Raw genomic sequence first — 25,118 nt, 5'->3', positions numbered from 1 at the left:
GCTCCTACTCTATCAGCTGACTGTGGGTGGTTCACTCTTAGATAACCAAACAGATTCTACCATGCTCGCCATGAGCCAATCATATCGTTGCAATCAAATTTTAAAACTGTTCTCCTCTCTGCTGCTGTCAGTTTCAATTCAGTGCGACTCGAGGCAACCCGCCTCCACCCCATCACCTCCAGGCTTCGTCAGATTCTGTGCCCAGACCTGCTCTACTTTCCTTCATTTGATCTTCAGTTACTCCCTTTACCACCACCACCACCACCACCACCACCACCAGTGTCTGGACTCCAGACATTGCTTATATCTTAAAGAGGATCTATAATGCTTTTGTGCTTTTTCCATTTCCTTCAGTGTGTTATATAGTTTTTTTGTGCAAAGTTACAAAGCCCAAAGGAAGTTCCTCTCTCCTACAGAAACACTGCTCCCGAGCTGCCTGAAACGCCCGGCTTGAAGTCCCGCCTTTTCTTCCGTAACGTGGTGATGTCACCAAGTAACACATTTGCGTAATACCTGCCTAGCGGCTTTTTTGGCAAGCCCTCAAACAAAGCTAGTTAGAGCGGAGCTGGAGCGGAGTCCGAAGAGTTTGGTTCGGTTAACCAATCACAACAGAGTGAGCCAGCTGACCAATCAGAGCAGACTGGGGCTTTTCAAACAGAGCATTTCAGACAGAGTGAAAAGAGGTGCTGCAGCACAGCCAGTATGAGAACAATAAAGCATTTCTTTGAACATTAAAGCTTGTAAACATGTTTTAGTAGAAACCCAAAATACAAGTATGCACTTGAAAATTAGCATAATAGGTCCCCTTTAATAAAAAATTGCCCACAGGAAATGAAAAACCCACCATGTGCTTAATATATTCCAGGATTACATTTGTTTTATTCAGCAGAGTTGTGCGTGTAAAGGTCTAGGTATCCTTCATAAAACCCTCAGAGAGCTATCTAGCATATGGGGATGTTGTCCGAGCAGCAGGCCACGGCGTAGATGACGCTCACCAGACACAGACTGCCGGCAGACACGGCGGTGCTGGAGCCGAAGACACTCCCGTCGGGGGTGGTCGCTGGCTCGGTCGCTGGCTCGATCACCGGGGTCTGGGTGGTCGGAGTGTTTTTGACGGTGAAGGAGCGTGACTGGGCGCCCCACTCCTTCAGAGTGAAGACCATGGTCAGGTTCTCACCTGCAGGGAGAGGACAAGGAATTATTGTCGTGATTTGTGTTGCGTGTTTTTCGATCGTGTCACCAAGTCAATGAACTTTCATACCCCAGTTTTTCTTTTTTTTATAATGTTTTGGAGATATTCTTAAATAAATCCTAAGACTGCAGTACTGGCAGTAATTACTCGTAAAGTAAAAACTCGTTAAATATTCTTTTGGTTACGACAAGGAATTGTATAGAGAGCTTAAGTCCCGCCCCTTCCGGTGGACCCCGTGGGACCTTATTTCGGAAAAAATATGAACGGTAGTCAACGGAGAGAGATAAATAATATTTTGATCCCGTTTGAATTGCACCGTGAATCACACATATGATGTTTGTTCATTTAAAACATCATTTTTCAAGTCAAGAAAGTCGCAGTTTGTCGTAGTATCTTTTAGTTTTGTGTGAAACCGCTCAGTGAACTACATCTCTCGTCGACAATAAACGTCACCAACACTCGCTAGCTAGCTAGCTAACTGATGTTGAGTGTTTTTGTGCTTCCTTCTTGGCCAGAGTTTTGAACTGTTTAGATACATTAAAATGAGGAAAAACTACGGAACCTACGAGAAACCCAGCGTTTATAAGTAAGTACAGTGGTTTGTAGCATGATGCAGACGTACCGCTGTTTAGAATGGCCAGGTCGGTGAAGTTTGCCCAGCAGGTGCTGAACAGGATGGTGGTGTTTCCTTCCAGTCCGCCTACTCTGCTCCCGCTGGAGTCCTTCAGGCTGGCTGTTACAGTGAGCCTCGTCACTCCCACAGAGACACAGTTACCCTGCAGACAACAGAACAGGTCAGCGTCTACAGACAGCAACTATTTCAACATGATTGGGTGTGTGTCTTCTTCACATTTTTTCTGTACCATTTTTTTATTTCCTCGACAAAATTTAGCCTAAGTCTGAAGCGTTTATTTATCCTCCTTTGCGACAAGCTAGTATGACATGGTTTGTACCGATGGATTCATCAGGTTTTTTAGTTCTGTATGATACCAGAATCTACTCTAGCTTAAAAACTGAGCTACAACCTAAAAAACACAAGTTAAAATAAATTTGCATAAATGCATTATTATCGCGTTAAAGGTCCCATATTGTAAAAAGGGTTCATGTCTTTTATATTATAAAGCAGGTTTAAGTGCTTTATAACTACTGTTAAACTATCAAAACGCTGAATATACGGAGAATTAAACACAGCCCGTATTCAGAAATTGCGCGTTTGAAACAAGCCGTTAAGATTTCTGTCCATTTGTGATGTCACAAATATACAATATTTAGACCATTACACGGTTTTAAACGTAAACATTCTAAATGTGTCCCAATTTATTTCCTGTTGCAGTGGATGTAAATAACATCAGCCGACAAGAAGTAAACATGGACCCAAATTGTTGCCTAGCAACGCAATTCCATTGCAATTTCATTGCAATTTCATTGAAATGTGCTAAAACGGAGCGTTTCAGACAGAGGGTAAATACAGGTATATTCAGGCAGACAGTATGAGGTAAATAAAGATTTTTTTTAACATTACAGCATGTAAACATGTTCTATTAGAAACACAAAATACAAGTATGAACCTGAAAATGAGCACGATATGAGACCTTTAACTTTGACAGCCCTAGACTTTACATATAAAAATGGTGACAAAAAAAGAGAAATTAGAAAAAAATTGTCATTTTGGATTGTATTCGGTTTATATTTAATTGATCTAGTTTTTCAAATTAAGGGTCTCCTTAATCCAAAAGAATCAACCAAGAAGCATTTAGAAATGCAGAATTCACACGCTAAATCGGCAAAAAATAAAAGTCAGCACTGTACTCGGCAATCAAGATGGTGAGGATGGACTGGTTGGAGGACAGAAAATGCAACAAACAGACAAGCAACTCTTGCTATCAGTCCAATAATCCAAAAAGCTTAAAAAAAACGTGGACAAACAACCTCTAAAGCAAATAAATTAGTATATTTTTGAGGGTATTTTGTGCCTTTATTAGATAGCAAACAGTAGAGAGATGACAGGAAATGAGGGAGAGAGGTGCAACAAACGTCCCCGGACGTTGCAGTCAGAATGTCCGATCCTGAGCTGCTATAAAATCACTCTTCGTGTTATTTCTCAGATTTAGCAGCAGCTGTGCTGTGATAACAACCCGTGTGGAGACGCATCGTTGCCTCACCTGCTCATCCACAGCCATGAGACTGGGCTGCTGGTCCAGAGGACCCACAAACTCCCCGGCTATCGGCTCCGCCACCAGCAGCAGGTCGTGTACGCTGGACACGTAGCTCACTTCAGGCTCCTCCCTCGTTACTTCTGCTGAGGCCTCCTGACATTTAAAAAGCAGAAAACCATTGAGCCGGTGAGCACTCGCAGAAAACTGATGCTAATTTTTGTTTGTTTTTGAGTGTAGTTTTTAGTATGCAAATGTTGTTATGATTAGATCTCGACGTTCACCTCATTCCACTCGGGGTCAGATGGTGGAGGAGAGGCCGGGACAACGCCCATTGAAGAGACATTGAAGCCGATGGACTGACTGAGGTTTCCGGAAACTGCCGCCTGACCCAGATCATCAGCGACGCTCCTCAACAAGTTAAAGTCCTCGTCATCTGTGAAGGCAAAGGGACCAGAGAGATGTTACAAAAATCCTGGATTTCTAAGCCAATGTTCACATATTAGTCATTCAAATAGTCTGTAAATACAATATAAAAACAAACATTAGACTAACCGTTGGTGGCGTTGGTGGTTTGCTGGACTGGAGGTTTCTTGATCTCCACCTCCACCTTCAGGCCCGTGGATCTCTTCCTGCGCCGCGCTCCTCCATCCTCCCGGATGATCTTGGTGATCCGGATCATATTCGCGGGGACTTTGAGGAACGTGGCGAGGTTCTGAATCAGGCTGTCTCCGAAGAACTCCGCCTCGGTCATGGCGGGCAGCTCGAAGGAGATGAAGAGAACCGGGGCGGTTCGGATCTCCACCGGTTGGGAGCCTCTCACCACGACCTTCAGCATCTTGTAGTCCGGGTCGAAGAAGTTGGCGCCCACAGTGGCGTTCAGCTGGGGGACGTATTGACCTGGAGGGGTAAAAGAAAGATAAACAGATTGCTGAATCATACTTAAATTAAAATTTCAAAAAAATACAAACACCAGCCTACATCCAGCTCATACATAAATCCAGAATATCAAGGGAAAATAAAATCTCCAAAAATTTTATCAAATGCAAAGATGAGCAGAATGTGTAAATGTTGTGGCCTGCTGTTGTGGCACGTATGATTACACTTACACAGCAAAAACACACCGGACATAATAGGATTAGAGTGAGATATACTAGAGATACAGTGTAAAGCAGTAAGGAGTACCTGGCTGGATGGGCTTCTTCAGGGTGTAGTCAGTGTTGTCAGCGTTCCACTGAGCGTTAGTCGGAGCAACCAGATTGTTGTTAACGTACACGTCCAACCGCTGCGGTTTGGAGTAGAACACTGACACCACGACGCTCTGCACAAATCAAACAGCAACAGGTGTCTTAGTGAAAAGTGAAACACTAGTGAAACTAAACTGAAGATTAGGGATGCACCAATATCGATACCAGATCAGATACTGACTCAAATAGCTGGATCGGGTATCGGTGACAATTGGGGACGATCTATTCAATTCAATTCCATGTTTAAATTATCAATCGATTCAAATAGTTAATTGTGATTAATCGCAAACTAATCAAACTAATCAAACTCATTTTTGATCTGTTCCAAATGTACCTTAAAGAGAGATATGTCAAGTAAAGGGGAGACTCGTGGGTACCCATACAACCCATTTTCATTCACATATCTTGAGGTCAGAGGTCAAGGGACCCCTTGGCCATGACAGTTTTTCATCACCAAAATTTAACGTACGTTTGGAGCGTTATTTAGCCTCTTTCGCAACAAGTCGAATGGATTCATTAGGTTTTCTTCATATGATGCCAGTATCTTCACTCTAGCTTTAAAACTACAACCTGAAAATTGAAAGTTGTGCTAATGCGTTAAAGTAATTAGTGGCGTTAAATTGAATTTGCGTTAACGCGTTATTATCACGTTAACTTTGACAGCCCTGGTTTATATATTATATACTACATTATAGACTGGAATTTTAATTCCTGTTTATGTTTTGACCAATTTGTTGCTGCATTTAAAAGGTTTTCACTGTAATTCCTGTTCATTTTGAAGATTTTTTCACCAAATTTAGTAAATTTATATCTATGTATTTATTTGTTATTTTGTTTTACAACGTTAGGAAAGCAATGTTTAAGTCAAGCCTGATGTTGCCTTACATATATAAGAATGATCCCAGTCACTTCCACACAGTGCGGCATACAGCTGATTAATTAAACACTGGTATCGGATCGGTACTCTGTATCGGCCGATACCCAAAGCCCAGGTATCGGTATCGGTATCGGGACTGAAAAAGTGGGATTTGACTTCTTTGTGTAAGAGCCCAGGAGTCACATTTAAAGAATTCTACAACTGCAAAACATTATTATTGCACCTGAAACATCTGAAAATGAAGCTATTAACGTTGTTGATTAATATTTCGTATTCTCCAGGTTGTGCACTGACCTCGGACGGCTCAGCGTTGAGCATCATGAGGCGAAGTTTCTGAGGGCTGACGCTGCTGAAGAAGACGTCGAAGGAGTGGCCGGTGGCCACGATGCTGTGGAAGAGAGACACCCTCTTCTGGCAGGTGTAACCTGAACACCAACCTTGATCCTGAGGACCTGGACACAAACACATACTGAATTAAAATCGTTCTGATTTTAGAGAGAATATTATGTAGTGACTAGTGGTTCACAGAGAGCATCTAGATTTTTCTGGGTTTTAATCACATCAGAAATACAAGGACGCAACCCACCGTTGATCAGATCCACGTAGCCGTCTCCGAGCACAGCGACGGGGGACAGGCGTCTGGTCTCCGTGTCCGAGTCGAGACTCTCGATCGCCAGCATCCTGTAGTTCAGCCCGAAACACTTGTAGCTCTGCCAGGAACTCATGTACGTGCAGCCTTTCCTGATCACACCTGAGGACAGAAGCAAAGCAGCGTTTTGGAGAATTAGATCTATTATCAAGTATTTCCTGACATACCTGTTAGCAGAAGGCTCCCGCAGGACAGTAAAGGTTTCTCTGATCTTTTACAATCAAACTTTTGACTCTCTGCAAGGTTTTCAAACACCAAGCATAACATTAATAAACTAATGTATTCATTGAATTTGTAGTGCTCATATTACCGTTTGTTGAATAAATATTTATTAGAAACATTTATTTGACGCAACAATAAGGCACAATATGACACTGAATGCAGTGACTTAGATGACTGAAATTCGTTTCCTATACTTCCCAGTTCAGTTTTATTGGAAAATTGGGAATTAGAAAAGCAAATAAGCAAAGATTTACTTAAAGGTGTAGAGCGACCACGCCTGTAGTTTTCACTTGTCAGCTGTAACTTTACCAGCTAGGACGGCTTATTATGGCGGTTGTAGGTAAAAAAAAAAAAATATATATATATATATATATATATATATATTACAGTGCCGGGGAAGGGGGGTAATATTCCCCCCTTCCCCAGAAAAACTCAGATATTCTCTGAGATTAAAGTAATACATTTACAAGGAAAAAACTCTGAAAAATAGTCAAGGAACCGCGTCGTTTCATTTTGCAAGGTTCGATAAACCTCATAACACCATAGACGCCACCGTTAAACGCTTATACAGTTACTTTTGTGTCTTTTTTTCACGCATGCAAACAGAATAGGTTTGAGAGCAAAACTATCGACATACAATCAAACATTTTTTTTATTGCAAGTAAAATTAATTTGTAATTAAAAAATGTATTAATACAAATCCTAAAGTTTTGTTTGCAATTCAAAGTTTTTTTTGTGAATCCAAAAGTTTTGTTTGTGAATCCAAAAGGATTGGCTGTCACTCCAATCAAGACTGGCCAATAGAGACGTGTCTTACATCTGTCAGCGTAGGTCCCGCCCACGAGATTTAGCTCAACAGCAAACAAAACTTTTGGATTTGCATTAATACATTTTGGATCACAATTTTATTGTACTTTCAATACAACTGAATGCAGTGTCGTTAGTTTTGCTTTTTAATCTATTTTTTTTTATTACAGTGTGGAAGGTTTTGCTCTCAAACCTATTCTGTTTGATTGGCTAATAAAGACCAAAAAAAAAACTCCATAACTACTGCGGTACAAAGTGCAAAATATATTAATTACATTAGTATTTATTTATGTTCATAAAAGAACACAGAGAGAACATGAAAGAAAACATGAGTATCTTTCAGGACCTTCGCCTCCCTCAGAGGGCATCTTCACCATAAGAGCACTACTTTAGGAGCTACGAAATTAAAACGGCAGCTAAATTTGTGACGTTAATCTCAGAGAATATTATATATATTTTTTCACCTAAATTTGTAATTTTTTTCTCCTAAATGTACCACTTTATTTCAGAGAAAATAACAGCATTTTTTTCTCATAAATCTACAACTTTAATCTTGGAGTTTTTTCTCAGAATATTACCCTCCTCCCCTGGCTCCATACTTTTTTTTTTTTTTTTACCTACAATGGCCCTGATATGCCGTCCTAACCAGCTACTGTTTAGTGGGGGACTTTAAAGGGGAACTACGCCCATTCTTTAAATTCAAACATGTTATTCCGATGGTCTAAGATAGTCCAAAAAATATTAATAAACATGAACAACTCTCCCAAATCCCAAAACTAGAGCGCTAAGACTCAAACTGGTGATGTCATAGGATATAAAGTCTGGAGCTGCTCCATAGACGATGAATTTGAAAAGATGTTCTAGACGACACTGAGAGCACCCAGGGGAATGTTCTGAGTATATGGGGACATTTTCTGTTTCACAACTGACAGCACTGCATTAGAATAAAGCTGATTTGGGTATAAAAAAGAAAACAAACATTCTCTGGGTCTCCCATTCATTGTCTATGGAGCAGCTCCAGACTTTATAACCTATGAGATCACAAGTTTGAGTTTTAGCACTCTAGTTTTGGGATTTGGGAGAGAGTTGTTCATGTTTACTAATATTTTTTGGACTGTCTTAGACCATAGGAATAACATGTATGAATTTTGAAAATGGGCGTAGTTCCCCTTTAAATTTAGATTTTCATAAGTATTGATCTTTTTTCCCTCCGTTGGTCTAGTTACCTTTGTGGGGAGCGATCTGGTTCACATCGATGCGGCTGCCGTTGGGGAAGCTGAGCATGACTTTTGGGATGCGGTAGTCGCCCAGCCCTCTCCTGGCATCACCTCCCCACTCATACTCAGACTGAGGCAGCACAGTTCCCACCGCGCCCAGGAACGAACCGTCCAAGTCCTTCAAAATGCTCTTCTTCTTCGCATCGCAGTCCATGTCCACGCAGTCGGAGGGGTTCGCTTTTCTGAGATAAGTTAGTCATTTTATTTTATCATGCACAAAACAGCAGAACATTTTAATCTAAATCTTGTAGCAATTGTTGCAAGTTAAAAAATATTGTAAAAAAATACACTTGTTTTTGTCAGTTTAAATCCTGAATTTAAACAATTAATGAAATTGGCTTTGATGAGCTGCCAAGTGACAGAAGACTCAGAAGAGTTTGGAAACAGGACAATAAATATGGATGATTTTGATTTTTAAATCCTTCTTTAAGGCTAAACTCAAATATTATTTTCCATGTTCCTCTGAAAACTATTTCTGCTGCTGTCATTGCATTGCAGACTTATCCAGGTGTAAAAATCTTTTAATCAGTGTCTCCAATTTTACAAATTATTTTCCTAATGTCTGTACAAGCTCGGTATCTGTCGATGTGCAATGATTTACCCCACATCTGGCCTGTGGATGAAGACTCTGGCCTCCTCTGTGCTGTCAACCTGCGTTATGCCTGAAACCTGCACAGGGTGCTGCAGGTCCTCGTTGATCGGGTTGGTGAGGAACATGAAGTTCATCTCGCTGGAGCAGACGTCGCGGAAACCGACGAACGTCGTGTCTGGGATGAAAGAAAGCAAGACAAATGAGGAATAAGGAATACGCTCCTTCAAATCATCGTGAGGATTGTTTTCAAAGGCAAACATCACTCCCGAACCTCAGAGCCTGAACTCACCCATGACTTTCATCAGTCCTTTGATGGCGTTGTAGTTGTTGTTCACATGATGGGGCTTTGCTGGAGCAGTGTTGTGACTAGATCCAAAATTGGGCCAACAGATTCCAGATCTGCCACCTGGTACGGAGTGAAAACAGAGTCACAAAATAAGGATTTGTTTCAGCTTAACCAGCCTGCATATATACGTGAAAAAAGGAACAAATTCCAGCACTTTTCAACGCCGTTCAGATTATTGGTTGGTAAAATGAAATTATCAAAATGACACAATTAGATTTAGATTAGAAGTATTTTTCTAATTTATTCAAGATCTTAGTTAAATCCAGATGTCCAGGTTTTGATTTTTCATTCTAAAAACAGTTTCTGTAGCAACTAGGGCTGTAAAAGTCAACGTGATAATAATGCGTTAAAGCAAATTTGTCTTAACGCCACTAGTTATTTGAACACATTAACCTAACTTGCAATTTTGGAGGTTGTAGCTGCCTCAGTTTTAAAGCTAGAGTGAAGATACTGTCATCATATGATACTATAAAACCTAAGGAATCCATTGGTACCAACCATGTTATACTAGCTTGTCGATCAGGAAGCTAAATAACGCTCCAAACGTACGCTACTGTACATTTTGGCGAGGAAAAACTGGCATGGCCATTTTCAAAGGGGTCCCTTGACCTCTGACCTCCAGATATGTGAATGAAAATGGGTTCTATGGGTACCCACGAGTCTCCCCTTTACAGACATGCCCACTTTATGATAATCACATGCAGTTTGGGGAAAGTCATAGTCAAGTCAGCACACTGACACACTGACAGCTGTTGTTGCCTGTTGGGCTGCAGTTTGCCATGTTATGATTTGAGCATATCTTTTATGCTAAATACAGTACCTGTGAGGGTTTCTGGACAATATTTGTCATTGTTTTGTGTTGTTAATTGATTTCCAATAATAAATATGTACAAATATTTGCATAGAGCAGCATAATTACCCTCTCCCATGTTAATAAGAGTATTAAATACTTGACAAATCTCCCTTTAAGGTACATTTAGAACTGATAAAAAACGTGCGAATAATTCGCGATTAATCACGATTAAATATTTTAATCGATTGACAGACCTAATAGCGACACAAATCTTTATTTCAGAGTTATCAGCAGCATGTGAGCTGACACTATTTAACTTGGGTGTTTTCTCAGCCTAAGAATGTCACGCTATCCCTAAATTAAAATCCCCTTTGGAGCAGTGACGTGGTGTTTTGGCAGCATCAGTTTGTACTGTACCTGTGAGAGGTCTCGGAGCTCGATGGGCATCGCTGATGAGCATATTAAAGTCACTGATGGGCAACGTGGCTGAACAGTCGAAGTTCGGGCTGCTGCCAACAATCAAGGCATTCTGGGAAAAGATGTGCATGAGGAATATGAAATCTGTCAATTAAAAGTCACTGCTGTAAACTAACAAGTGATCAGAATGAGAGGAGAGTAAAAACTAAGAATGCGTGAAATAACAGAAACCCTCTCACCTGAATGTGTACAGGTTTGTCGGCGTATACGTGGGAGACAGAAGGAGGAGCGAAGATCATAGGCATGACGCCCATCCCGTTGTCCACCAGGGTCACGTTGGAAACAATAACATTCATGATGGTCTGTTAGGGCGAGAGGAAGATGAGGACCTGTTGTCATTTCTTAATAATAATCTAGATCAAGCTTTTAATCATGTGGCTCCTGGTCTTTATTTCCTCAGGATTCCTTAACTCAGCTTTTATACATATTTGCCAGACCAGAAGTCCAGAAATTTGACTCCAGTAAACATAAAGGTTTTATATGTAAATAATGTATCTTAAAAAGAGAGCAGAAACAGAATAAACTTCAGTTACTTCCTCGAGCCTCAGTAAGCCCAAAGAGACTCAGGTACCCGTTTCACAAAAGCAATTTGCCGACACTGTTTATGTTTTTTTTTTATAAAAATGGTAAATTAAAAGCTTAAAGGGGACATATCATGCTCATTTCCAAGTTCATCCTTGTGTTTGGGGTTTACAGTAGAACATGTTTACATGCTTTAATGTTAAAAAAACACATTATTTTTCTCATACAGTCTGTCTGAATATACCTGTATTCACCCTCTGTCTGAAACGCTCCGTTTAAGCGCCTGTCCCTTTAAGAAAAATCCCAGTGGGCTCTGATTGGCTTGCAAGAAAAATATGGTGCACCTTTGCAAAAGTAGTTCTCAAGCTGTGGGTGGTATATTCTAATGAGTGTGGATGTGACATAGGAAGGGGAGACAAATGTGAACGGCTTGTTGAATCACATTTTCTGATCCAGGTATTCGTGTTGTCAATAATAGTGATTTTTTTAAAACATATCGATACTGAATATTTGAAATGGTTTCACTACTCATTTTGCGCAGTATGTGCGAGTTGACACTACACCGCTGCAGCAGCATAGCCCCGCCTCCTGTCACTCACTCGCAGCGCTGCCTCGTCGTCACTCGTCTCTGCTCCAGTTGAATATAGTAATTTGCAGGTTTTGTTATGGTTATTCCGCCCTCCCTGGATGTTAGTGTTTAATTTGGCAGAATAATACTGAAATAACTCCTAACATAGCTAGCATAGCTGCTACAACAGTGTCGCAAATAACTAGCGCTTAGTCCATTGGCTCAATGCTAACAGAAAATTGGAATTATCATTCATGCGCTAACGTAAATTAGCATCATGATCGTGATGATATTATCTTATCAAACAATTAATTTTACTCAACATACTTAAAATGACAACATGCTTAAAATGACATGTGTGCTCATTCTTTTTAATTGCGGTATACTTCAAAGTGTACTTTCATTAACTAAAAAGTGGGCTACAAGTATACTTGCAGTATAAAAACTTAAACTTAAACTTAAATAAAACTTAAATGTAAACTAGTTGTGTAGTCACTTACACTTAAAGTATACTTAAACGATACTTTTATAAACTAAGAAGTGGACCATTTAGTCCCAAGAAGTATTAAAGTAGTACATTCACAAATATTTCACTAGTACATCGATATTAGTATACTTACTACATAATCTGCTACTCTGCTGCTTCAACGCTCCACACTGACCAACTACAGCAACCTCACAGGGTCAAAACTCAAACTCAACACTAGGTGGAGACATTGTTAGCTTAAGACAGATGATTTTATGTTCAATAATAACAAGCTTGAATTATTGTTCATGTTTATTACGATCATTGTGTTGTCCTCTGCTATTCGCCAAGAAATGAAAAGTCGTATTTGTCTTTTAAAGGTCCGATATTATGCTCATTTTCAGGTTCATACTTTTATTTTGGGTTTCTATTAGAACATGTTTACATGCTGTAAAAATTCAAAAAATACTTTATTTTCCTCATACTGTCTGCCTGAATATACCTGTATTTACCCTCTGTCTGAAACGCTCCATTTTAGTGCATTTCAATGGAATTGCAACGGAATAGCGTTGCTAGGGAACAGTTTCGGCCCATGTTTACTTCCTGTCAGCTGATGTTATTTACATACACTGCAACAGGAAATAAACTGGGACACATTTAGAATGTTTACGTTTAAAACCGTGTAATGGTCTAAATATTGTAGATTTGTGACATCACAAATGGACAAAAATCCTAACGGCTTGTTTCTACCGCACAATTTCTGAATACAGGCTGTGTGTATTTCTCCTTATATTGAGCGTTTTGATAGTTTAACAGTATTTACAAAGCACTTAAACCTGCTTTATGATGTAAAAGACCTGAAAATCTAACTTTTTACAATATGGGACCTGTAATACAAATTTTATGCATTCCATGTTGCGTCAGTTTTTCCATGTGGTATTGAAAATGGTTTCAAATATTGATATTTTTTAAGGTATCATATCGAAGTTAGAAATTCCAGTATCGCAACAACACTACTAGGCAACCCACAAAAAAACTGACTGGGTTGTCTTATTATTCACAGTTTGTGGGTTGGTAGACACCAGATACTCCACATACCTAAATGTATATACACAAGCACTGAAAAAGTGGGTTTTTCATGATATGTCCCCTACAGTTATAAGTCCATCCACAGTTGTCTGGATCACAGCAGGCTGCTCATCTTGCTTTGTATATCTGTGTCTGTTAAATGCCCAGTTTTTTTTATACTTTTCTTGATCACTTGACATCACTTGACCTCAAGGTTGAGAGGCCCAACTCCACACTGTTCTCTTGATGCAGTCAAATTAAGTCAGAACAATGCTTTGTGGATGAATTAAGCACATAAATGAAGTTGAATAAACGGAAGAAGTTCAGTATTAGGAACCTGGAAGTAGATGCCGTAGTCAAAGCTCCTCCAGACGAAGAAGCCCCGGATGAGGCTGCAGCCGGGCAAACCGTCTTTGTTGAGATAGACTCCGTACAGCCCGCCGTGAGCCTCGTTGTCAATCCACTTCTCGTTCTCGTTCGGATAACCTGCAGAAGTCACGGAGAAAAAAAGAAAGTACGTCGGTTCTGTTCTTTCTCCTCAGTCTGAGCAGTCAAGATTTAATGTACAAACTGGTGAAATACATCCTGACATGATTAGAAAATTCATCCATTTCATGTCCGTTACCTGGACATGGTTCACCATCAATGCGATATGCGACTCTCTCATAACCTGCCACGATGTTATGCTGCAGCACAACATTTGTCCCCTCGTTGACCTGAAACACCAGCACAGATCATAAATGCAACAACAGGTTTTTATAGTAGAAGCGGTTTGTGTTGTATCCTGAGAGGACGGACCTCGATGGCAGCGTTCCAGGCGTAGTTGAAGGGCTCCTCTCTGTCCTGATAAGATCCAGGCCACTGTGACATCATCACCAGGTTCCTCCTCACTGTTATCTTGTCACCCCAAATTCTGATACCTGCAAACAGGGATGCACTTTTAATGCTTTAGTGCTGGGGGAAATTATTTCATTTTGGTAAACTGGACTCATTCAATGTGGATAATCTGGTGTGTAAAGCATTTGTAAATCATGTAGACCGTGTTTCTCGACAGTTCAGTGTTTACCTTCTCCCACGGTGCGGTGGACGATGTTGTCGTCAACCTTCAGTCCCTCCGTCCCAAAGACACCAATGGCTGGAGAGAAGCCGTCGTGGAAAGCGCAACCCTGAAGGTACGAGTCTTCTTCTGAAACCTTTAAACACAGAAAAATATACAATACTCATTTTGCATTTTACAAATTGAATATATACTTTTTTTACTGTAGTAGCAAACTGCAATAACAGCAGCTAGTGGTCGTGTGAACTACTGCTGAATGTTACAGGAGATCCAGGTAGATGATGCAGAAGAGAGATATTGAACCTGGTCTTTCTTGGAGTCATTTATTCTGTACAATTTTCTTTACTCAGATTTTTAAGCATGAGAGAAAAGATATCCGCACACTTTGAACTATGCAGTATTCCACTTTATTCTAAGCTTTCGGGCTGTCAGACCTTCATCAGAGCATAAGTGATTCAAACAGAGGACAGGCTGGTAGAGATAACCGATCCCATTCCAGTTACTGGCAGTATGCAATGCAGCTGTGCACACCCTGGTGGTAGAAGCTCCACCTCTTGGGAATTGTAGTTCTAGTAGAGAACTGTGAGGCATACAAATAGATGCCATATTTGATTTATAATAAAAAATACACACAAAAAAAGGGCGTGGAACACAGTGAATATAGATAAAACATATACAATCATGAAGCACCTAATAGTAACATCGTACATTTTTTTCAATTTTCAATTCTCATGTTTTGGACTCTTTGATTTTTCCAGCACCTTGGCAAAGATTAAGACAGGTGGAGCGATTGTCATCCTGCATTTACTCAGATTTTTTAAAATGTGTTCTGATATAACTACTTGATACTCTTACTATTCTAAAATAATGTTTTTATTTAGCTGTATTTAAATTGTATTAAGACTAGGGCTTTCAATTGATTAAAATATTTAATCGTGATTAATCGCAAATTAATAAAACATTTTATCTGTTCAAAAAGTACCTTAAAGGGAGATTTGTCAAGCATTTAATACTCTTATCAACATGGAATTGGAAAAATATGCTTGCTTTATGCAAATGTATGTATATATTTATTATTGGAAATCAATTAACTAATTAATTAATTAGGTACTGGATCTAGCATAAAAAATATGCTTAGATCATAACATGGCAACAGCTGTCAGTGTGTCAGTGTGCTGACTTGACTATGACTTGCCCCAAACTGCATGTGATTATCATAAAGTTGGCATGTCTGTAAAAGGGGGACTCGTGGGTACCAATAGAACTAATTTTCATTCACATATCTGGAGGTCAGAGGTCAAGGGACCCCTTTGAAAATGGCCATGCCAGTTTTTCCTCGCTAAAATTTAGCAGAAGTTTGGAGGATTATTTAACCTCCTTCTCGACAAGCTAGTATGACATGGTTGGTACTGATCGATACCTGCCAGTATCTGCACTCGGACTTTAAAACCGAGCCTGCTACAACAACAACAACAACAACAGCAACTACATCGCAAGTTGCGTTAATGCATTAAAGAAATTAGTGGCATTTTCAGCATACCCTATTCATTTTAATGTAGTTACTGTGTATGTCAGCCTGGTGGTGTTTTTTTTGTATCATGTTTGTAAAGTTGTGACTCCTGCTATTTCTATGTTGTGTATTGTTATGGTTGTTTAAACAACTATGAAAAAAAATGTTCAGTACATACTCGGAACCGGACGTAAATGTAATTGTTGCCAGAACCTCAATAAAAAAAAATTAAATTTAAAAATTAAATTAGCGTTAACACATTATTATCACATTAACTTTTACAGCCCTTATTAAAACAAAAAAATCCAGAGCCATAACTCTTCATCTTCATCTATTCCTCCAAAAAGTTGGATGCAACTGTTCAATCTGTGATCAAATCTAAAAGTATATTGATAAAAATGTGTGATGGACGTCTAAAATCAAGATTTATTAATTTGTTAATTTTCAGGTGAGCCTCAGTGTGAATTTATTTTCATATTTTCACATATACAATTAAGAGGTGTCTATTCCTAATTTTAGTGTATTTAGCCTCCAGATTCAAGTTTTATTTAATATGCATTTAGTCTTGTAGTCCTTAGGCTTTAATGTGTGTGTGTGTGTGTGTGTGTGCGTGCGTGCGTGCGTGCATGTGTGTTGCTGTACCTCTCCCAGGTTGAGGAAGGCCACAGAGTAACGGGGGTCGGTGTCGTCGGTCCAGCCTTCCTGACCAGATTGGAAGAACTCCACGTTTCTGATCTGAGCCTTGCCTTTAGGAATAAAACACCAAACACTGATGAGCTTAATGTGTTTGAACAGAAACTAGAAAAGTGCACTCAGTAGAGTGTACTGGATGTGTTTCCCTCTCCCCTCCCAAACAAAGAAGAGTTGAATCTCACTTAATTGTCCCTTCGGCTCCCTTAAAGTCTTAATTGCGGCGAAAGATAACAAAATAACTTGGATTTATTCATCTCGTATCGTGCCTAGTTTAAGTGGATCATAACATATCGGGTGTGGAATTAATCTGCAGATGCTCCGGTTAAAAATGAGACCTAACTTTTTTTAATGAATGTCAGTTTTTGAGCCATGACAAATGCCAAAATGTGGCCCGCAACAGACTAGATGAGGCTTGTTTTTAACCTAGCCGATTGCCAGAAATGACAGTTATTGATCACTTGCGGGCCCTACCGGCCGGTTAAGAGGAGTGAGGAGTCTGCAGTCAATGGCGATATAAAACAGTCAATAACATAAATTGTGATCCACCGCAAAGACGAGAGATCCTTGAGCGTACAGTCATAAATGAACACAGAAAATATCAGGCTGATGGATCCAGTAGAATGTGAGATTAGCTGCGGACAGAAACAGTTTTGGTTTAACGGGACTAAAACGTTTTGAGTTGTCGTCGACTAAAACTATGAAGGATCAAATTGATTAATTTGTGACTAAAACTAATAAGCATTCTTAAATAGTTTTAAGACTAAGACTAAATCTAAAATTGCTGCCAAAATGAACACAGGCTTACATCTGGTGGAGAAAATGAAGGCAAAGCCATACCAGGGCTGACTATACAGCATATACATCTACAGTATATACATCTATGCACTTCATACTGTTGAAACAAGGAATAATAGAACTCATCAAATAATAAATAACTTAAATCTTAATTTTGAGGGAAATATAATCAGAGAACATGGCTACTACATATATATATATATGTATATATATATACATATATATATACATATATATGTATATATACTGTATATATATATATATAAATTAGTATTAGCAGATAAAACTGGTGGCTGTACGCAGGGTCGGGCAATCAACTTTCACCTCATAGCCTTTATTAAGTGTCTGATTATCATTATCATGTTTCATGAAAGAAATAAACTATGACAGTGAGGCGTATACATACAGTACTGTCACTTATGCGCACAGGCGTGACCTTTTTGGACAGGCCTGAACCCCCTAAGGCCCGCCCCCTAACGCCGACCCTGGTTGTATGGATTTGGTTTGACCTTTTTGACGTCAAAAACTATAATACATGATAAGACTCGGTTTGTGCTGAGTTACTGATGCAAAGGTGTTTCAAGGTTTCAAAATAATAAAATACAATAAGCACATTTAGTGACAGAAACGATATTTCAATCCCAATGTGTGCAGCTCAAAATCTAACTGCAGACATTCCTGGGTCTATAATCTATCTGGGAATGAACAGCTTTAAATTGTTTTATTTATTACTTTACAAGCTGATTGATCCAATACATAAGTCAACACACTATTCTGTGAGAATAGAAACCACATTTCATTCTCTACTTACCTTTGTAGTCGACTCCGGCCCAGGAGTAGCTGCCCACCAAAAGTCTGGCTCCGAACGACTCCGCCATCATTTCTGGATACTCCTGACCCATGATCTTAATGTTTCTGGTGAGGAGACCGACATCAGCTGCCAGAGTGTAGGACAACGATGTACCTGAGACAGAGTGAGTCTCACCTGAAGAGAGAGAGAGAGAGAAAGAGGTCAGTATGGTCAGTCTAAGACACTTTTTTTTTCCAGTTTAATACAATAAATATGCACAATATACTACACACCGTAAAAGCTGAACAATATCTGGAAGTTCAAATTAAATCCATCACATAAACTAAAACCTTAATAAGGTGACAATAAGCTGAATATCTAGTGAGACATGTTAGCTGGCGACATGGATATTAACTCAAAAGTAAATGTCACAAATGATCGCAGCAGGTTTAACATCGCTTCGCAGCTCTCAAGTCATCTGCTGTGTCAATAGAGATGATGAACTGACCGATGTGAGTGTGGATCAAAGTCCGGTTCAGGGTCAGGACCCGGCCGTCTGCTGACACGGCGGCGATCTGATGTTTTTCTGTCTCCCACGCATTGTAGCTTGTGGTTGAGATGGCGACCTCGTCTCCAACCTGCACGCACAAATAACACACCACATGAATGGCTGAATGCTAGCTCTCACAGTAATCGTATTAGATTTTACTTAAAAGGGATAGTTTGGATGTTTTGAAGTGGGGTTGTATGATGTACTTATCAATAGTCACTGTATTAGCTATAGTAGATGACGGTCAGCGCGCCCCCAGTTTGGAGAAACAGACAGGAGTACCAGAACGGGAGCAAAGTAATGTACTGCTGTGGACGGGGGGCAGCAGCAAGATGTATTTTAGACACCTAAAAAAATCACTTTAAGTGTACGTTATATTTAGAATATTTTCACCACTTTACCTGTCCGTCAGCCCTTTCTGACGGAGAACTGAAGCTGTTATCTATGCTGCCTTCAAAGCCACCAGACTCCTTTGACAAAAACAGTCATTTTACCTATCAGAACACAGGAGTAGCTGGTCTACCAATGCCTCCATCGGTTAGTTTGTGTTATTGTGTGACTGTGAATCCAAAAAAACACCAAAGTCACACAATAACACAAACAAACTAACCAATTGAAGCAGCGGTAGACCAGCAACTCACATGTTCTGAGAGGTAAAATTACTGTTTTTGTCAATGGAGTCTGGTGGCTTTGAAGAGAGCATAGATAACAACCTCAGTTCTCCGTCGGAAAGGGCTGTCGGATGGCAAGGTAAAGCGGTGAAAATATACTAAATATAGCGTACACTGGAACTGATATTGGTTTTCTTAGGTTGGCCTTTCTTTTAGGTGACTAAAATATGTTTTACTGCTGCCCCCGTCCACAGCAGTACATCGCTTTGCTCCCGTGCCGTTACTCCTGTCTGTTTCTCCAAACTGGAGGCGTGCCGACCGCCATCTATACTGACTATGGAGTACCTCACTAACTATCCCTTTAATCACATACACAAATATTATTTTGATATGTTGATCATTTCAACACACAAACAATGAGTTAAAAGTACAAGGAGAGCCCTCTGACCTGCCAGTCGACAGACCGCGACAGGTTCAGAGTGTTGGATCCGGCGTCAGCGGTGGCAGACAGTTTGGTGTGGTACACGTTGTGAGGTTGTCCGTAGAGGTCCAGGATACCAAACACACCTGTGGTACAACAAATACACACACTGAGTCAGTGCTGAAACACGGGACACCGTACAGCACATCCCTCTGGGCTGGGAGTATTTGGTGTGATAAATTGAACATTCACAACTGAGCAGTTCACTCATCTTTTTCATGGAGCACAGTTATAGCACTTTATTAAAATGATCACGCCATCTGAAAAGGTTATGATTAATAATTTAACTTCATTCAGGTACTCATTTATAAAACAAAAATATGATGACTTATCATGAATAATATAATGTAATATATACACGTATTTGTTTCTATTTATTCCTTTTGCCTTGAATAGTAAAACTGAAATATGATGAGAAAAAAAACTAGGACTGTTAGCCGATTAAAATATTTAATCGTGATTAATTGCAAATTAATTTTGTATCCGTTCAAAATGTACCTTAAAAGGAGATTTGTCAAGTATTTAAAACTCTTATCAACATGGGAGTGGGCAAACATGCTGCTTCATGCAAATGTATGTATATATTTATTATTGGTTATTAATAAACAACACAGAACAATGACAAATATTGTCCAGAAACCCTCACAGGTACTTCATTTAGCATAAAAAAATATGCTCAAATCATAACATGGCAAACTGCAGCCCAACAGGCAACAACAGCTGTCAGTGTGTCAGTGTGCTGACTTGACTATGACTTGCCCCAAACTGGATGTGATTATCATAAAGTGGGCATGTCTGTAAAGGGGAGACTCTTGGGTACCCATAGAACCCATTTACATTCACATATCTGGAGGTCAGAGGTCAAGAGACCCCTTTGAAAATGGACATGACAGTTTTTCCTCATCAAAATTTAACATAAGTTTGTGGCGTCATTTAACCTCTTTCCTGACAACCTAGTATTACAAGGTGCATTAAAGAAAAAGCGTTAATGCGTTATCGTGTGAACTTTAACAGCCTATTTCATGTAAACCTGTACTAGCTTTTTCTGATAAAAAAACCCAAAACAAAATAGAAATAAAATATTTGGAAGGGTCCACATACAGTATACAGTATGTAGTTATATTTAACAGGGCCGCCACCTCTTAGTCGACTAAGATTTCTTTAGTTGATTAGTTATTTTCTTATGTTGTTTTTTTTGCTGAATGACTTATTTCCAAGAAACTTATGAGCACATCTCTGGTAAACACCAGATTAAAAGTGGTGCTTTTGTGTGATTCTTTGTGGAGAAACTCAAATCAAATTTAGTCAACTAATTGATTAGTCGACAAAATCGTATGAGTGTTAGTCGACTGAGTTGCATGAAAATGTCTGTCACAGTAACAAAATACCGTATCTTTTCATTCAGGTGATTGTGATGCAGTTTTCTTACCCAGGACTTTGGAGCCCTGGTTGGGTCCGCTGGGCAGAGGCCAGTCAGGCGTGCGGTGGTTCCCTCTCAGTCTGATGTGCAGCTGACCTCTGAACGGCTCGTCGGCCCATCCTGCAATCAGCCTGCCGCCCTGAAACAGCACGAGACGCCAACATCACCTCACTGAACACACTGTACCGGGCAGCAACTACCCATCAAAGAGTGTGGGACCTACTGTCATCTCCTGTTACTTAGATTATCTACTGATTTCAGTGGTGCAATGCAACTTTTACTCAAGTCAAGTACAATTTTGAGGTACTTTACTTGAGTATTTCCATTTTTCTACTTCTACTCCACTACCTTTTGGAGGATTTTACTTTGCAGATTTAGATTATTCCTACAAAATATAAATCAACTAATAAATTATAATGTGTTACTTTAGGTTAAGCTACCCAGCAGTATTAAAATTAGCTCCACATTTAGCAGCCGCAACATTAAAAGTGATGAACACATTCACGCATCAATAATTATTATCCAATAATATAATATGTTTTATTCTGAAATGGACCATTCTGCATAATGAGTACTTTTACTTGTGGTACTTTAAGTATATTTTGATGTTAAAACTTTCGCATTTTTTACTTAAGGACAATTTTGAATGCAGAACTTTTACTTGTAGTAAAGTATTTTTACACTGTAGTATTGCTACTTTTACTAAAAGATACTTTATAATACTAATTAGTATGACGTTAAATAGGTGACACTTTTTCTCTGTTCAGTCATGGTTAACTGTTACTGATGATATTTACAACTTGCTGGTGGAGACATTAACTCACATTTATATACACAAAAAGCAGAAGACATCCTCCTGACGATAAACAGGATAAATATAAGGTTGTCACTTTATTCCACCGTTCTTCTTCTCTTGTATACAGCATTAAGAGTGATAACAGAATGAAAGGACTGATCCCACTGACCTGGATGGAGATGTAGACAGCGTCTAGCACCACAGTGCTGTATTCAGGTGCAGCCCGAGCGTGTCTGGAGGACGAGCTGTTCATGCTGTCGTCGATCTCCAGAACTCCAATGACCGTCAGCTTGTTGAGGGGAGGGGTGTTACTGTCCAATACGACCCACGTCCCTGTGGTTTGACGGGGATACAAAAGTATTAATAACATAACAGTATAAGCTCAAACTGGATCTTTGGTTGTTATAGCCCTTTTTCACCGAAGATATTTTGACCTGCCACAGTAGGAAAAGCACAGGTGCAGTCTAAATAACAACATTAATGATGACTGAATCGCATTTATACCGGAACTGTCCACTAATTTAACCTTTTTGGTTAAGAACTTTTTCCTTTTTTTCTGGGGATTATCAGAGTACTCTCTCTCCTGCAGGAACTTTGGTAACACTTCATTTTACAGGTCCGCAAATTTCATGGTAATTACGTGATAATTAGCAAGTAACCTATTTGAGATTTCTTTGGAATTACTGTCAAATTACCCCAATATTTACCTCAAAATCTATAAAAAATGACTTTATTGTAAACATTATTTAATAATTATGTGCTAAAATAGCATCTTATGGTTAAATCTTTATTCCTTTATTCCGACTTTATTCCCATAATATTATGACTTTATTCTCAAAATCTCAGATTTTTTTTTCCCCCCTAAATGTGGCCCTAATACTCCGTCGTACCGTCGTACCATAGACCTACAACAATGATAAATAAAAATGAAAATATGAACAAAAAAACAGTTGTTCATTTCCATTTCTAAAACTCCACAGGGAGCCACTGGAGAGGAGCTAAAGAGACACATGTGGCTCCGGAGCCGCAGGTTGCTGACCCCTGTCCTAGACATTACCTGATGGGATGACCACATCAGCGCCCTCCGTTGGGACAGTGAAGTTATTTTCAGCCGAACCATTCCAGAAAGAGGCATCAGACCACCGACTAGAGAGAAACACACACAAAGAACATTTTAGTGTTTTTTTTAACCCTTGCTTTTTTCCCCCCTCCATGTCCCTACCAGGGCTAAAAACTAGATTCACAGTTTCCTTCTTAATTTGGAATTTAAATTTTATTTTCTTACAAAAAGTGAAAAATATCTAGTAGAAAATTTCAACAAATTTTAAAATGTTCTTACATCAAAATTGATATAATTCTAGTGCCAGGACCTGCCACATTTTTGTTTTCTTTCAAGACACAGGCACTCATTTCTACAACATTTTTAAACATTTAAATTAAATACAGGTGAAAATATTCAGATTGTACTGCAAAATGACAGAGATGTCTTTATAAGTTTGGAGGTTTTTTGAAGCCCAATTCTTAACTTAAGTATTTAAAATCATCTTGACAAACCACAATAAAAATACCGCTCACAATTATATTATATTATATTATATTATATCCCTATAATATACATAGCATTATGACAGCAAAATGAGCACTCTTACTTTTAATGTTTTAAGTACATTTGGCTATTGATACTTACTACTGTCTAACTATAGCTCATGAGTTTGAATTAGTTTTTTCCTGGTCATGAATAGCATGTTGTAGTGGGGGATGTTAAACGTACATGAAGTTGTCAGGCCGGTGGCCGGGTAGGGGGGCAAGTGTGGCCGGAGGTGCTGGTGTTGGTGGGATGCAGTTGGGGTAGAAGCAGCGGTAGACCCCCAAATCCACCGCGGAGTCCATCAAGGAACGGTCGACGCTGGCACGACGCCTGCGCAGGCTCGTCTTCCCAGATACTGCAGGCACAACACAATGTCAAGTGGATAAAGACGCACAAATGACTAAAATCAATGAATGTTTTGTGTGGTTTAGTGGTAAATAATCTGTGAGGACAAACTATGAACTCTAGTTTGAGGTCATCATGAGACAAATAATCAACAAAGCACATAAACATTTTTTTATTTTCATCCAACAGCTTCATTTGATATAAAATGTCGATTTAGACCAATAACAATAAACACTGTTAAAGGTCCCATATCATAAAAAAGTGAGATTTTCATGTTTTTTTTAATTACAAAGCAGGCTTAAGTCCTATATAAATACTGTGAAAGTATCGAAATGCTCAATCAACAGGGAAATACACACAGCCCGTATTCAGAAACTCTGCACTTGAAACAAGCTTTCAGGATTTCTGTCTATTTGTGATGTCACAAATATACAATATTTAGACCCTTTAAACAGATTTAAACGTAAACATTCTAAATGTTTCCCAGTCTATTCCTGGTTGCAGTGTATGTGAATGTCATCAGCTGACAGGAAGTACACATGGACCCAAGCTGTTGTCTAGCAACGCAATTCTGTTGCAATTTCGTCGCAATGCCGTTGAAATGCGCTAAAACAGAGCATTTCAGACACATGGTAAATACAGGTATATTCAGGCCGACAGTATGAGAAAAATAAAGTTTTTTTTGAACATTACAGCATGTAAACATGTTCTAGTAGAAACACAAAATACAAGAATGATCGTGATAAAGAGCACGATATGGGACCTTTAATAAAAATAATGGCAATAATTAGGCAAGTTTAATTAGTGTTGATGCAAACTTTTAAAGGGGACATATCTTGCTCATTTTTCAGGTTCATACTTGTATTTTGGGTTTCTACTTGAACATGTTTACATACCTTAATGTTCAAAAAACACATTATTTTCCTCATCCTGTCTGTCTGAATATACATGTATTCACCTTCTGTCTGAAACGCTTCGTTTTAGCGCCTGTCTCTTTAAGACCCCCGCCCGAAAAAGCCCAGTCTGCTCTGATTAGTCAGTGTTTTTCGGTTTTCCACATCTGTGCTGTCGCCGTCTTCACAGCGTCACTGCAGCCTCACAGGGATTCACTGGGTGTGTCAACTACACAGAGTTTAGAGGTTGACTGTACAGTTGTGACATCACAACCTTACGGAAATCCTGACGGCTCGTTAAAAGGTCCCATATCATGTTCATTTTCAGGTTCA

General features: G+C 39.3%; 1 protein-coding gene and 1 long non-coding RNA gene across 2 annotated transcripts in view; one reads left to right on the top strand and one right to left on the bottom strand.

Moving 5' to 3' along the window:
• Positions 1–691: 691 nt before the first annotated feature.
• The window catches only part of pkhd1l1.1 (PKHD1 like 1, tandem duplicate 1), a 79,345-nt gene continuing 54,918 nt past the window's right edge, over positions 692–25,118 (bottom strand). The window contains exons 53-77 of the mRNA XM_037795502.1: positions 23,731–23,902; positions 23,017–23,105; positions 22,129–22,292; positions 21,173–21,302; positions 19,711–19,829; positions 18,610–18,739; positions 18,123–18,296; positions 16,466–16,569; positions 14,323–14,449; positions 14,055–14,176; positions 13,882–13,972; positions 13,594–13,742; positions 10,812–10,934; positions 10,573–10,684; positions 9,306–9,422; positions 9,026–9,191; positions 8,374–8,606; positions 6,056–6,220; positions 5,764–5,921; positions 4,531–4,666; positions 3,901–4,245; positions 3,630–3,781; positions 3,355–3,501; positions 1,815–1,968; positions 692–1,177 (exon numbers count right to left, since the gene is read on the bottom strand). Coding sequence (XP_037651430.1) covers positions 942–1,177; positions 1,815–1,968; positions 3,355–3,501; positions 3,630–3,781; positions 3,901–4,245; positions 4,531–4,666; positions 5,764–5,921; positions 6,056–6,220; positions 8,374–8,606; positions 9,026–9,191; positions 9,306–9,422; positions 10,573–10,684; positions 10,812–10,934; positions 13,594–13,742; positions 13,882–13,972; positions 14,055–14,176; positions 14,323–14,449; positions 16,466–16,569; positions 18,123–18,296; positions 18,610–18,739; positions 19,711–19,829; positions 21,173–21,302; positions 22,129–22,292; positions 23,017–23,105; positions 23,731–23,902 — 3,815 coding nt within the window. The 3' untranslated portion in view covers positions 692–941. The remainder of the gene's footprint in view (positions 1,178–1,814; positions 1,969–3,354; positions 3,502–3,629; positions 3,782–3,900; positions 4,246–4,530; positions 4,667–5,763; positions 5,922–6,055; positions 6,221–8,373; positions 8,607–9,025; positions 9,192–9,305; positions 9,423–10,572; positions 10,685–10,811; positions 10,935–13,593; positions 13,743–13,881; positions 13,973–14,054; positions 14,177–14,322; positions 14,450–16,465; positions 16,570–18,122; positions 18,297–18,609; positions 18,740–19,710; positions 19,830–21,172; positions 21,303–22,128; positions 22,293–23,016; positions 23,106–23,730; positions 23,903–25,118) is intronic.
• Positions 1,849–5,887, top strand: LOC119503637. Its single transcript, XR_005210362.1, has 3 exons — positions 1,849–1,986; positions 3,298–3,534; positions 5,751–5,887. It is a non-coding gene; the product is annotated as an uncharacterized LOC119503637 (long non-coding RNA).

The sequence above is a fragment of the Sebastes umbrosus genome, chromosome 15, assembly GCF_015220745.1.
Source record: "Sebastes umbrosus isolate fSebUmb1 chromosome 15, fSebUmb1.pri, whole genome shotgun sequence".
NCBI classification, from domain to species: Eukaryota; Metazoa; Chordata; class Actinopteri; order Perciformes; family Sebastidae; genus Sebastes; species Sebastes umbrosus.
The sequence above is the reverse complement of the archived record's forward strand: the minus strand, read 5'-3'. Positions and strand labels throughout refer to the sequence as shown.